This window comes from Acinonyx jubatus, chromosome C2, assembly GCF_027475565.1.
Source record: "Acinonyx jubatus isolate Ajub_Pintada_27869175 chromosome C2, VMU_Ajub_asm_v1.0, whole genome shotgun sequence".
Taxonomy (NCBI): domain Eukaryota; kingdom Metazoa; phylum Chordata; class Mammalia; order Carnivora; family Felidae; genus Acinonyx; species Acinonyx jubatus.
The window spans coordinates 69,835,607-69,850,187 of record NC_069384.1 but is presented as its reverse complement, the minus strand read 5'-3'; the positions used below and the strand labels follow the sequence as shown (position 1 = coordinate 69,850,187).

Genomic DNA, 14,581 nt, shown 5'->3' with positions numbered 1-14,581 from the left:
GTCACTCAGATAAAAAGTTATCTCTGGTAATCATTGTCTTTCTGGGCCAGGCCTACATAAATTCTTTTAGGTATTTAAGGGAGAGGTAAAAGTAATTTTCTTGACTCATCTGGGTCTTGATTGCCTTCAGCTCAAAATAATACACATGGCAAAGTGGCATATTTTGGGGTCATAATGAAGGGGAAACAGATGTTCCTACTCTGTTTTTCTTTCTTTCTCTCTTTTTCTTTCTTCCTTTCTCTCTTTCCTCTTTCTTTTCTTTCTTCCTTCCTTCCTTTTCTTTCCCTGCCTTCCTTCTTTCTTTTCTTTCTTCCTTCCTTCCTTCCTTCCTTCCTTCCTTCCTTCCTTTCTTCTTTCTTTCTTTCTTTCTTTCTTTCTTTCTTTCTTCTTTCTTTCTTTCTTCTTTCTTTCATAGTACATAGCACTATGGCCCCCTCTCCATGAATGCTTTGTAAAGCCCTGAGCCCCTTTCCTTGTTCTTACTACGGATGAAATACTCAAATCACCAGGCCAGAGGAATTATCCTAATGGCTCTCCAAACTTGTTAAGGATCTCAAATGGGGAGAAAGTCATAGAATAATGGTTACAAATCTGTCCCTGGGAAGATATATATTTCTCTTGTGATAAATTAATAGTCTTGCGACTTAAAAATATGTTTCCTGAGAATTTGCCTAGCATGAGTAATCCCTGATGAAATGTCTTCAAAAATTTGAGTAAATATCCTACTGTAGCAGGATTCTTGCAGAGAATCGAGGCTTTTCTTTCCAGGAAGCAACTTTTCCTTGTGCCAGCATGGCTCAGTTGGGTTCTTACCCAAAGAACTGAGACCTCAATGCCAAGTGGCGTGGTTTTTTATTTATTTTCTCCTTCTTTGTCTCCCATATATGGTAACATACAAACATGTAGTCTGATTAAGTGGTCTCATGTTACAAGGTTGTGAGGGATGTTTTCACATAGCTGTATAACCAGGTTACCTTGAGGTTTTTTCTTTTTCTTTTTTTTTTTCTTTTCTTAGGGAAGGGACCCTACCACACTACTGTTTGTTCATAAGGGAAAAAAAAGTAAGGTAGGGTCCCTGCTTTAAAAAAAAGTCCAAAGTCTAGTTGGGGCAGACAGACATATAAATAAATAATTGTAAAATAAAACAAGCAACATTTTTATCTTATTTTTTTTAACGTTTATTAATTTTTGAGAGAGAGACACAGCATAAGCAGGGAAGCGGCAGAGTGAATGGGAGACACAGAAATCTGAAGCAGGCTCCAGGATCTGAGCTGTCAGCACAGAGCCCAATGCAGGGTTCGAACTCCCAACGGTGAGATCATGACCTGAGCCAAAGTCGGACACTTAACCACTGAGCCACCTAGGCCCTCTAACTGATTTATTAACACAGTGATGTTAGCATTTGGACATTATAACTTGATTGAGGTTTTAGGGATGAATGGGAAATTCACCAGTTGGGGGGGGGGGGGTGGGCAGAGAATGCAATCCAGGAAGAGCACATTGTGTGTCACAACTTGGAACAGCTAGGTATTTGGGCAGAATGAGGTTTGTGTCATGGAAAAACTGATGACCAGACTGCATATAAGGAACGGCCAACTACCACATCCTGGTACACCCAGTGAGCATTTCCCATCAGGTTACCATAGTGAATGCTTATCAAGGAAGCGGGTTCCGAAAATTCATTAAAGTATGTTTGTAGAAAATGATCAGAAATCTCTGGGTTTCTCCGGATCAGAAACGCAACGGATTTCAAACACCGCTTCAGCCAAATGCTTCACTTCTTCACTTCTCTCAAAAACTTGCATGTGCTACCTTTTGCTAAATGTGTTACTGGACCCGCTAAAAGTTTTTAATTTGCGCCTCTCTGATCTTTCCGGGTAAAAAATGGAACCTACAAGGCAGGCAAGTCAGAGGCCGAGAGCGAGGTCAGACTGCGGCCTCCGATTTCTTTTGTGTTTCAATTTTTCTCTAGGTGATCACCAATCGGAATGGTTCCCATGTCTACTTTGGTCTTCACCTTTCCCTTTTTTCCCCTTCTCTCCCTCCATCAGTTCTCCCGGGTTTCTGCGTATCCCAGTTTAGCAGCGGTGGCCAGTACCTAGGCAGGCGCGCCTTTCCGCCTCAGCCACAGGCAAGGGAGCTCTGTGGGTCTCAGCCGCCGCTGACCGAGCCAGGGGAACGGGCTCCACGCGCGGCAGCATAAGCAAGGAAAGGGACTCTGGGAGCGGCAGCCCAGGCTAGGGAAGGAGGGCCGGGCGCTGCCTCCCGGGCGGGGAAAGGGGGCGGGGCGCGCTGCGCGGCGGCGCAAGCGCACTGGGTCTGCCGCGCCAAACTGCAGACATGGAGCAGGCACCTCCGGATCTCGAGCGGCAGTGGCAGCCGGCTACCCTAGAGCCGCTGGGCCACACCGACGCGGGGCTGCAGGCTGCGGTCGGTGAGGAAGCGGAGGGTTCCCGAGACGAGGTCCCCGGAGACGGCACGGTGAGGAGAAGGGGCAGCCGAGGCCGCAGGGCCTGGTGTCCGGGCCTAGCGGGCCGGGCTGGGCTGGGCTGGCGAGGGCCGGGGGACTTGGCCGGGGGTGGGGGGGGGTCGCGGTGAGGGGACAGCAGGGTGGAAGGGCCGAGCCACAGGTGCATTGAGGGAGAGGCTCAGTGGAAAAGCGGGTTCTGGGGAGGGGCGACCGCCTGGGGCAGCGGGACTGAGGGAAGGACGGAGAAGGCGGCGGCGGTGAGGGGAGCGGAGGAGATGTGTGGGTGCGGTCCCGGGGGCATGGAGGTCGGAGCCCGGAACCTGCCAGGCTGGAGCGGGTGCGGTGTTCAGAGGTCGGGGGACCTGGAGGTTGGGACCTGAAGACGAACGCTGTTGTTCTTGACATTCTGGTGAGGGGTTGTGCGAACGGAGGCGTCGTGGTGAGTGGGCAGTGGTGTTGAAGGAAGGGAATGAGGGGCTTGACCAAATAGTTGGAGGTTATAAAGGGTAGTCGGCTTGGTGCCACCACCAGGAAATTGAAGAAGGTGTCGGATTCAAGAAAAGGTACAAATAAAAAAAAAATTAAACTCCTTATTTATCTGCAGTTTCTTCGTTTGGAGGCAGTGCCATATTTTCCAGTTGACGTTTTATCATTTATATCCCATGTATTTATTTGCTTTGTGAAGCCCCTGGTAATGAGTGATTTTCATCACCTGAAGAGAGGAGAAAATGCAACATCTTGTAGTTGTAATTGCTTTCATTCCGAAGTGTTTCCACGCATAATGCAAGATAGGTAGACCGGTTAAATTGAAGCATTCCAGAAACTAGCGCGCCACGTGAGACCATTCTATCCAAGATTGTGCATTAATCATCAGTTTGGTTTTTTTTCTGGAACAGGTGTCAGTGCTAATATAGAACTGCCCATGCTTCTAGTATATGGATAACGAAAAGTTAAAGCTGTTTGCTGAATGTAACTAGAAAGTCTCTAGTCTCTTTAGAGACCTGATGCCCAGAACTTCACCGGACGGTTTCTCCTTCTTAGGGAAATGTTGAGAAATATAAGGTAGCATGAGGACTTTTTTGGGCGAGTTTTAAGTTTTCCATTTATTTTTTTCCCAAAATGTAGAATTATTTGTGGAAAAGTCAGGATCTTATATTAAATGTGAGAGAAGTGTGTGTATTCTGTGGTTTGAAACCTTGGCTCTTACATTATTTGCTTTAAAATTTTTTTTTTTTTTTTAGGGCACCTGGGTAGCTCAGTCAGTTAAGCATCCAACTTCGGCTCAGGTCATGATCTCACAGTTCATGAGTTCAAGCCCCATGTCCAGCTCTGTGCTGACAGCTCAGAGCCTGGAGCCATCTTCGAATTCTGTGTCTCGCTCTCTCCCCCTCTCCTACTCATGCTCTGTGTCTCTCTGTCTCTCAAAAATAAACATTAAAAAGAGTTTTTTGGGGTTTTGTTTTTTTTTTGAAAGAGAGGGAGAGGGAGTGTGCATGTGAGCAGGGGATGGCCAGAGGGAGAGATAGAGAGAATCTTGACCTGAGCTGAAATTGAGTCAGAAGCTCAACTATCTGAGCCACCCAGGAACACCTGATTTGCTCTTTATTCAGGTCCCCACTTGTGACTTAGTTTTTGTGTTTCCCCTTACAAACAAATCAAAACAAAACAACTTTTATTGTGAAGTATATCATTAGTACAGAGAAGATCTCACAAAATAATTATATCACAAAATAATTGAAGCCCTCATATGTTCTCTCATTACAGCTCACTCCCTCCACCACAGAGGTAGCCTGTATTCTGCATTTTGTATTAATAGTTCTTTTGCTTTTCTTATAATCTCACCACATATATTCCTAAACAATATATTGTTTAGTTTTACCTGACTTTGAAATTTACATAAGTGACATAATTTTACTATTCCTCTCTTTGCTCAATATGTTTTTGGGATTCCAAAATGTGGCTTAGTTCATTTATATTGGTGGCTTTGTAGTCTGCCATTTTATTTTTATAAATATAAATATAGATGAGGGAGAAAGATTGTTAAGCAGGCTCCATGCTCAGCTCAGAGCCTGACGAGGGGCTCAAACCCACAACCCTGGGATCATGATCTGAGCGTAAATCAAGAGTCAGATGCTCAATTACTGAGCCAACCATGTTCCCCATATAGTATGCCATTTCATAGATATTCTACAGTTATTAATTTTTTTGTTTATTCATTTTTGAAGACAGCGAGAGACAGAGCACAAGCAGGGGTGGGGCGGAGAGAGAGGGGACACAGAATCTGAAGCAGGCTCCAGGCTCAGAGCTGTCAGCACAGAGCCTGATGCGGGGCTTGAACTCACGACCGGTGAGATCATGACCTGAGCTGAAGCTGGACGCTCAACTGACTGAGCCACCCATGCACCCCTCTACAGTTATTTCTTCTTGTGTTTACAGACTTTGGGATGGCTACAAGGTTCTTGCTATTTCTAAAAAATTACTGTCGTTAATTTTTTCTTACATATCTCTTGGTGCAAATATCTAATATAAATTTAGGTGTGGGGTTGCTGGATTGTAGGGTATTAGCACATTCAACCCTAGTAGATGATGCCAAATTGCTTTCTGTCTTTATCAACACTTAATATTTTTAGATCTTCAAGTAGTTGCCAATCTCATGGATATGTGTTAAAGCAATTTTAGATTATTTCAAAAGGCAAGAATCCTACCTTTTGTTGGCAACAACAAAACATCATGAGTTTAATTTTAATTATAATGATACAATTTTGGTGGGGCACCTGGTTGGCACAGTTGGTAGAGCATGTGACTCTTGATCTCAGGATTGTAAGTTTGAGTCTCAGGTTGGGTGTAGAATTTAGTTTAAAAAAATCTTGAAAAAAATTTTTTTGGATAATTTTTTTGTGAAAGCCTTTAGATGATTAATATGAAGTCACAACTATAGTATAAAATCCATTTATCTTAATTTAGAAGTTGATTATAAATACCTCATTAAAACTTATGTATATTAAGTTTGAGATATTTGAAAACCCAAAGATGATATCGTATAGTAAAAGTTGTATTACCTGACATTTTAGGAAAATGTTTGTAAATATACCATTCATTAGTGACTGAACTTATGGGGTTTCTTAAAGCAGCTCCCTAATTTAGTAATTCTAGAGACACAGGTCATTTGGACAGATATTTTCAGAATCAAACATTTCAGAATCAGGAGTTTAAACATAAACATTCACTTATACTCTGTACGTTGTCCCCTCCCTGACAAAACTCCCAAGTCCTTCCTTAGAGGGTCATCTACTCACTTTTCCCTCTTTCTATCCTCTCTTCTCCCATCCACTTCCAGTTGAGAAGTATTGCAATAACCATAGCCACATTGTTACTGTTATTGATAGGAATGTGGTCTGAGCAGAAAGATTTGTTGTTTGTGGGTGCTATGCACAGTAAGCTGTACTTTTTATTTAATTCTGTAAGTTACCCCCGAAAGACAGATAAAGATGGGGAAGCATAGCTTCAGAGAGAAGTAATTTCACCAAGGTCACAAGCTAGTCACTGGTATGGCTGGAATCTGAGCCCAGGTCCTCCTGGCTAGGAAATCAGCGCTCTTTCCAGCAAGCCATGCTGCTTCATTCCAAAAAAAAAAAAAAAAAGTTAAAAATAGACTTGTTAATTTCTCCAATACTGTACTTTAAATCTTTTAGTTACAATATTAAGAAAAAGGTGCAAAAGATGTGTTGATTTATCAAGCAATTTTTCACCACAAAAATATGTATGCAGATGGTGTATAGAGATGCAGAAAGCTTGCCTTATCTTAGCCTTTTTTTAAATTTTTAATTTTGATTAGAGGGACGGGGGGAAGGGTAGAGAGAGAGGGAGAAAGAGGGAGAGAATCCCAAGCCCCAGCACAGGGCTCAGACTCATGAACCACGGGATCATGACCTGAGCCAAAGTCAGATGCTTAACGGACTGAGCCACCCAGGTGCCCCATCAGCCTTATTTTTGACTGCAGGTTTGGGCTGAGAGTAATTATACCAGTTGCCCTACACCTGTGGGTAATAGAAACAAGCACTGCTTGAGTCTCAAATCTCCTTTGGTTTCAAACATCACTAACCAGGATTCTTTAAATTCTGCTATCAACTCTTCTGTAGTCTCTTCTTTTTCTTTCTGTGAGTCTTCAATCCTCCTCCTTTCCATTGTTTATTTAGAAGTTTTCTTTTTTTTCCTTTCATACTTTTGTTCCCTGTAAGGAAGAGGGCTTTTTTTTTTTAAGTACTGCCAGTTCTATTTAAAATAATTTAGAAGATGGAAAAATGAGAGAGGAATCCAGTCTCCAAGAAAGTAGCAATTAGTCCTGGCAGAAGAGAGATGAAATAGCAAGGGAATGGGAAGTAGGAGAACTTCTTTTTAGTCTGGAAGATTCCATTGAGTTGATAGTTAATAGTGTTTGTCCAGAGAAAAATCATTGCCTGAGGGAGTCATGAGTGATTTTTTTTTTTTTTTTTAAGGAGCATGCTTTAGGCCTGGGAGTGCTGGTGAGTGCAAAGAGTTCTTGTGCAACTTGTGCTTCTTGCTTAGCAATCGCTGTATCCCGTGACACCTTCGCTGATTGGCAGCAGAGAACTGAGTGCAATAGGCTGGTACTGTGAGCAAGGTTTGAGGCATGTGTGGGTGAGAATAACATGAAAAAGGAAAAGAAAATGTACAGGGGTAGTTACAGAATGTATCAGTTTAGCAGCAGATGATTAAATCACACTGCAGAATCTTTCCTCATTTTCTACCTCAGCAGCTCTCAGAGTTAGTTTTTCAAGGGTGACTCACAGTACAAAATACATTTTCTACATCCTAATCAGCATACATATCCTTTAATACATAATTGTTCAGGAAACAATACTTAATCATTACTTCATATAGTACTCTCTGACATTCTTCTATTTTTTTAATGCTTATTTATTTATTATTTTAATGCTTATTTTTGAGAGAGAGTGGGAGCAGGGGAGGGACAGAGAGAGAGAGGGACACAGAATCTGAAGCAGGCTCCAGGCTCTGAGCTGTCAATACAGAGCCCAATGGGAGGGGGATCAAACTCACGAGCTGTTGAGGTCGTGACCTGAGCCAAAGTCCGATGCTCAACCGACTGAGCCACACAGACGCCCCTATTTATTTTTTAGAGAGAATGGAGGAGGGGCAGAGAGAGAGAGGGAGGATCTGTGCTGACACAGAGAGCCTGATGCAGAGCTTGAATTCACAAGCTGTGAGATTATGACCTGAGCTGAAGTCGTACCTTTAACCAACTTGAGCCACCCAGGTGCCCCTATTCTTTTTTTTTTTTTTTAGGTTTGTTTGTTTATTTATTTTAATGTTTATTTATTTTTGAGAGGGAGGGAGAGGGAGAGAGGGAGACAGTCTGAAGCAGGCTCCAGACTGAGCTGTCAGCACAGAGCCTGATTCAGTGCTTGAATCACAGACTGTGAGATCATGACCTGAGTCAAAGTCACATACCTAACCGACTGAGCCATGCAGGCACCGCTAGAAGGAGAGTGCAAGAGTGAGAGAAAGAATGTGAGCACAAGTGGGGGAGAGGCAGTGAGAGAGCGTGTGCGAGAGAATCCCAATCAGGCTCTACATTGCTAATGTGGAGCCCGATGTGGGGATCATGACCTGAGCCGAAATCAAGAGTCTGATGCTCAACTGACTGAGGTATCCTGGTGCCCCAGTTATTTATTTTTAAAAAGAAATGTTGGTCACAAACCGCCAAATTGATTTCATGAACTGTGAATATGTTCTGACTCAGTTTGGAAAACTGTTCAGACTTACATATTTTAAGTAAAAATTAATGTGTTCTGAATCACTGTTAATTTAAAAAATATATATTTTTATAGATAAAAAGCATATTTTTATAAATAAGCATATTTTCTATGCTATTTAAAAAGCATAATGTATTATAACTAAGTTTTTCTTATCTACAACTGAAGTAAGCTTTGCTCTTAGGCCTAAGTTAAATACATTATTTTTAACGTAACACCTGCTACTTTTGACTATTGTAGACATATCCCCTGAGGAAAGTCAATTCATTGGGTAGTTCTTAAATTTCAGATCTTTGACCTGTTTCAGTAACACAGTAGCATCACACTTGGAAAAAAAGATTGTAAGAAAGTAGCCCAGGAATGGTACGTCAGCATGGTTAGTGCTGGGCTGTGGGATGTGTGTGATTTCTATTTAATTTTTTCTATACTTTTCAATGTTTATACATTAAACCTGTATTAGTTTCATAATAAGAGAAAACTTAAACCTACAAATAATAAGTGATAGATAATACTTGAGCTCTTAGAACACTCTACCTGCATTCACTCATTAAATGTTCCCAATAATGTTATGAGGTCAGTACTCTCATCCTCATTTTACAGATGAGGAAACTGAGGCAGAGAGATTTAAAAACTCAAATTCTGGCAAACTGGCTACTAATCTGAGGGTGAATTGATCCTTGGCTCTTCTAATTACAAACTTTTTTTTCCCCCTGATTTCCTGTTATTTTATGTTTTCTTGATTATCTGCTTTGGCTGATGCTACACTGATTTCTTTTGATTTCAGTTTATTTGTATTTGTGTTTGTCCATGTTATAATTTTTATGCCTTGTGTTATGTGTTAAACTTTCTCTTGTTTACCGTAGGGAATTTAAAACATTTGCATTGTCCTAACTGGCTTTATTTTTAGTTGATTTTCTTCTGTGAGGTTTTATGCTTTCTTATTTTGGTTTCTATTTTTGGTTTTCCTTTGTGGGCAATAATTCTTTGGTTTTATCCTCAGTAATGATTTGGAAGGCATGTATCTTTGTTTTTTTCCTTCTCTCAAACATAACAAACTAAAATTACTTTTGTAAATGTAAAGACTATTTAAAAATCTTTTGAAATAGTCTCATTTATAAAAATGGTATCAAATTTATAAGCAAGTACAGTATGAAGATCCTTTTTTCCCATGAACTATTTTAAGATTTATTTATTTATTTTGAGAGGCAGAGAGAGTATGCATGTGTGAACACATGCATACAGGAGAGGGTCAGAGAGAGAGGGAGAATCCCAAACAGACTCTGTGCTGTCAGAGCCCGACTCTGAGTTCTATCTCATGAACCGTGAGATCTTGACCTGAGCTGAGACCAAGAGTCAGATGCTTAACTGACTGAGCCACTGAACTGCCATTATAGTCCCTCATCTCATTCCCAAAACTTTCAGTGTGAGGGGTGCCTGGCTGGCTCAGTCAGTAGAGCCTGCAACTCCTGATCTTGGGATCATGAGTTTGAGCCCCACCTTGGCTGTAGAGATTACTTAAAAAAACAAAACAAAACAAAAACCTTTCAGTATTTCAGGGTCAAACAAGGACATTGTCCTATGTAACCACAGTACTGCCATCAAAATCAGGAAAATAACATTGATAAATGACTAGTATCTAATCCTCAAACTGTTTAAATTTTGCCAGTTGTACCAATAGTGTTTCAGAGCAAAATGATCCAGTCCAGACTCATGGATTGCATTTAATTGTATTATCTCTTTAGTTTCCTCCAATCTGGAAGTTCTCAGTCTTTACTGAGAAAGGTTATGCATCTTTGGCAGAAATTGCCACTGAAGTCATGCTGTGTTCTAGTTGTAATTTAACAGTTCACACATGATTTGTATTTCCCAGTAGTATGATCACATTTTCTGCCAGGCTTCAATATAAAGTTGCTGTTTTCCCTTTTGTAATTAATAATTTGTGGGAACATACTTGGAAATTGAAAATATCTTGTTCCTTATCAAACTTTCTATTTGTCTTTTTCAGTATGGACTTGGGGATTTTATTTTAAAGAACTTTATTAAGGTATAATTTACTGTAAAATTCACTGATTATGAATATATAATTCAGTTATTTTTAGGGAATTTAGAGAGTTGTGCAACCAACCATGACTATAATCCAGTTTTAGAACATTTCAGTCATTCCCCCAAATTCTCTCTTTCCTTTGTAGTTAATCTCCCTTCACAACCTTAGCTGTAGGTGTTAGTAGGAAAGTAGCTGTCTACTTTCTATATAAATTTGTTTTTTGGGATATTTCATACAAATGGAATTGTACAATCTATTGTCTTTTGAGCCTGGCTTAGAGTGTTTTTGAGTTTCAACCATGTTATATAGCATATATTAGTAGTTCCTTTTTTATTACTGAATAATATTTGATTGTATGGATATATCACATTTTTTTTAATCTGTTCACCATTTTATGGACATTGTAGTTTACAGTTTTAGCTATTATAAATATTGCTGTGAACACTCGTATATAAGTCTTTGTGTGGACATATGTTTACATTTCTCTGAGTTAGATTTGTAGGGGGTGTGATTATTTGGTTATGTGATCAGTTTATGTTGTTTTTTTTTTTTTTAAGTTCATTTTTTTCAGTAATCTCTGCATACAACATGGAGCTCAAACTCACAACCCTGAGAGCAAGAATTGCTTGCCCTACTGACGGAGCCAGCAACATGCTTCTAGATGATCTCAATACAAGTCTTTTATCTGATTATATGATTTACAGGTTCTTCCCCCATTTGTATTTTATCTTTTTTTCTTTATGGTCTTTTTTTTTTTTTTAATTGGGGTAAAGTACATATAACCTTTGCCACTCTAACCATTTTAGTTTTTAAGTAATCTCCACCCACAATTTGGGGCTTGAACTTACAACCCCCAAGATCAAGAGCCACATGTTCTACCTACTGAGCCAGCGAGGCACCCTTTTTTTATGGTGTCTTTTAGTATATGTGCTGCCGAAGTGAGCACTATGGTGTCTTTTGAAGAGTAAAAGTTTTTAATTTTGATGATATCTAGTATATCACTTTTTTCTTTTACGGATTATGATTTTGGTATTATATCTAAGGACTTTTTGTATAACCCCAGATCACAAAGATTTTTCTCCTATGTTTTCTTCCAGAAATTTCAGTTTTAGCTCTTTTATCTGGGCCATTTCAGTTAATTTCTGTGCATGGTGTGTGTGAGTAAAGGGTGTAAATCTTTTTTTGGCATGTGGACATTTCGTAGTCCCAGCACTACATGTTGAAAAGACCTCTCCATTCCCTATTGATTTGCCTGGGTGTGTCTTAAAAAAAAAAAAAATCAGTGGACCTTAAATGTAAGGGTTTATTTCTGGATTCTCAGTTCCATTCCTTTGATCTCTTTCTGCCAGTACCACACTGTCTTGATTACTTTCACTTTTTAGTAAGTTTTGAAACTGGGTCCTGCAACTTGTTCAAAATTGTTTTGGCTATTCTAAGTCTTTTGTATTTCCATATAAATTTTAGGAATGGTTTATCAGTTTCTACAAAAAATCTTGCTGGGGTTAAGTATTTTTGAAAGAACAGTAATATGTTTAAATATTTCAAGCATGTTCTATGCATGATGTTCCTGTGTCATTTGGAATTTATTGTGAAATCTAAGGCAAATTTGATACTTATTCTTTTGTAGGAGTCTTGTTTCTTGTTTTTCTGCTTTAATCTTGTTGGGATGTTCATTACACATGGACCACATACCTTTCAGTGTGGATCTGGGAAAGATTTTGTTTGCTTGTTTCTTTTTCTTTTCTTTTTTTTTTTTTAGTTTTTCTTTTTAATGTTTACTTACTTTTGAAAGAGAGAGAGAGACAGAGCAGGCAAGGGGCAGAGAGAGGGAGACACAGAATCCAAAGTAGGCTCCAGACTCCGAGCTGTCAGCACAGAGCCTGATGCAGGGCTCAAACCCATGAACCAGGAGATCATGAGCTGAGCCAAAGTTGGATGCTTAACCAACTGAGCCACCCAGGTGCCTCTCTTTTTTCTTGTAAATTATATTGATGATTATTATTTCTGTTCTATTTGGCCAAATATATTTTATTTTTCTTTCTGTGCATTGTTTCTTTTCTGATTACTTCCATGTTTGTCTCAATCTGCCTGTTTTGTTGTTGTTGCCTGTTTTATCTTTCTCCTGTAATTTTCAATATGATAGTAAACGTAATATATTTTCTTTTGTGTGTGATTTAAATAAGATTAAACAAGTCAAATGCTCTAAACACTAACTCTTTTCACCTATAACCCTGAAAGTTATATTAAGGTTAGCTTTCATCTTGTCTTTAATCTTAAAGAGCATCACTGTGCCGGTTGGGTTGAGAATTCCCATGGAGTCAGTGAACTCCTCAAGTGTCAGGCACCTTGTTTCAGCTATCTTTCTATTCCTAATGACTGGCATTGTAAATACTCAAGAAATATTTCTTGAATTAATAGTTTCTTATTGTTTTTTTTGTCATTTTTATCTGCTTTTATGCTTTTACTATTTCTTAATGGTTTGCAGCATTTTAAGTTTTTTAAAAAATGTTTATTTTTGAGAGAGAGAGAGAGTGCAAGCGAGCGCACAAGCAAAGGAGGGGCAGAGAGAGGGGAGGACAGAGGATCCAAAGTGGCTCTGTGCAGACAGCACAGAACCCAGTGTGGGGCTAGAGTTCACAAATTGTAAGATCATGACCTGAGCTGAAGTCAGAGGCTTAACTGACAGAACCACCCAGGTACCCCAGTGGTTTGCAACATCTTAATAACTTGAAATAGATTATATTCATTTTCATTCTTTGAGTTGAAAATAAAGGATTTCATTAGCCTTTTAACTATGTCCATCTTCTACATTTAGTCTTCTACATTTAATAGTGACATTATTTGGATAGTTATTTAGTCTTTTAAAAATTTTTTAAGTTTATTTATTTTGAGGGAGAGAGAGAAAGTCATGCGTGAGCTTGAGCAGGGGAGGGGCAGAGAGAATTCTAAGCAGTCCCAGCCTCATGTGAGGCTTTAACCCCTGAACAGTGACATCATGACCTCAGCTGAAGTCAAGAGTCAGATGTTTAACTGACTGAGCCACCAGGCACCCCTGAATTTTTTTTTTAAGTTTATTTAAATAATCTTTACATCCAATGTGGGGCTTGAAATCACAACCCAGATATCAAGAGTTGGATGCTCTTCCGACTGAGCCATCCAGGCACCCCTCTTTAATTATATTCTTTACCCTGATGAGAAGTGTGCTTTGAATACACCTAAACTATTCAATCTTTGTTTGAAGCATGTCCCTGGGCTCATTTTCCAGTCAAGTCAGTCCATCTCTAAATCTTTTGAATGTATTCTTTTAACAATTGTGCTTCTGGTTTTGTTAATCTTGACACTCTTCTATGCTTTATTGAGAGGATTAGCAATTTTATATCAGCTACCAAATCCTGCTGGTGTTATTGTGTTCCTGTTTTCGTTCTTTAGTTTTTATGATAGCTGATTTTATTCTTTTATTTTTTTTTCCTTCTATGTAATCAGATGGCATGAGGGTAAATTCATGACTCATAGGCATTATCTTTTTGGCTGGGGAGATAATTTGCTTTATTAGTCATGTCCTTCCAGCATTGAGGGAATTTTTCACTGGAGTAGATGGTGGTAAATCATAGTGTTTACCTATGGGCCCAAATTATGATTTTTATAAATATGTATCTAAACTAACAATGGCTTCATAATCTTGATGTTGAGTGGTTTGTACTTATGTAACTTTTTGAATTTTTTTTGGTTGAAGTATTTCCTTCTATCTCTTATTTTTTCTTTTAGTAGCTAAACATACAACTTATACTTACTAAAAATGTCTTCCTGCCATTTGTAACAATGTGGATGGAACTGGGGGGTATTACGCTAAGTGATAAAAGTCAGTCAGAGAAAGGCAGATATCCTATGTTTTTTCACTCATATGTGGAACTTGAGAAATTTAACAGAATACCATGGGGGATGGGAAGGAGAAAAATAGTTTCAAACAGAGAGAGGCAAACCATAAAAGACTCTTAAATACAGAGAACAAACTGAGGGTTGATGGGGGCAGGGATGGGTGATGGGTATTGAAGAGGGCATTTGTTGGGATGAGCACTGGGATGTAGGTGATGTATCATGGCAATCTACCCCCAAAACCAAGAGCACACTATATACACTGTATGTTAGTTAACTTGACAATAAATTATATTTTAAAAAAAATGTCTTATTTGACAACTGAGTGACTTCTGTTTTTTTTGTTTTTGTTTTTTGTTTTTTTTTTTTTTTTACTAATAATTCTATTCCATTGGTTCC

The 14,581-nt window shown here is 39.3% G+C and overlaps 1 protein-coding gene across 2 annotated transcripts in view; it reads left to right on the top strand.

Annotated features, from left to right (window-relative positions):
• Positions 1-2,299: 2,299 nt before the first annotated feature.
• Positions 2,300-14,581, top strand: part of SNX4 (sorting nexin 4) — a 70,010-nt gene continuing 57,728 nt past the window's right edge. The window contains exons 1-2 of one of the 2 annotated variants that reach the window (XM_053220974.1): positions 2,300-2,481; positions 6,967-6,993. In XM_053220974.1, coding sequence (XP_053076949.1) covers positions 2,341-2,481; positions 6,967-6,993 — 168 coding nt within the window. In that variant the 5' untranslated portion in view covers positions 2,300-2,340. The remainder of the gene's footprint in view (positions 2,482-6,966; positions 6,994-14,581) is intronic. The other variant, XM_027061069.2, reaches the window with a different exon arrangement.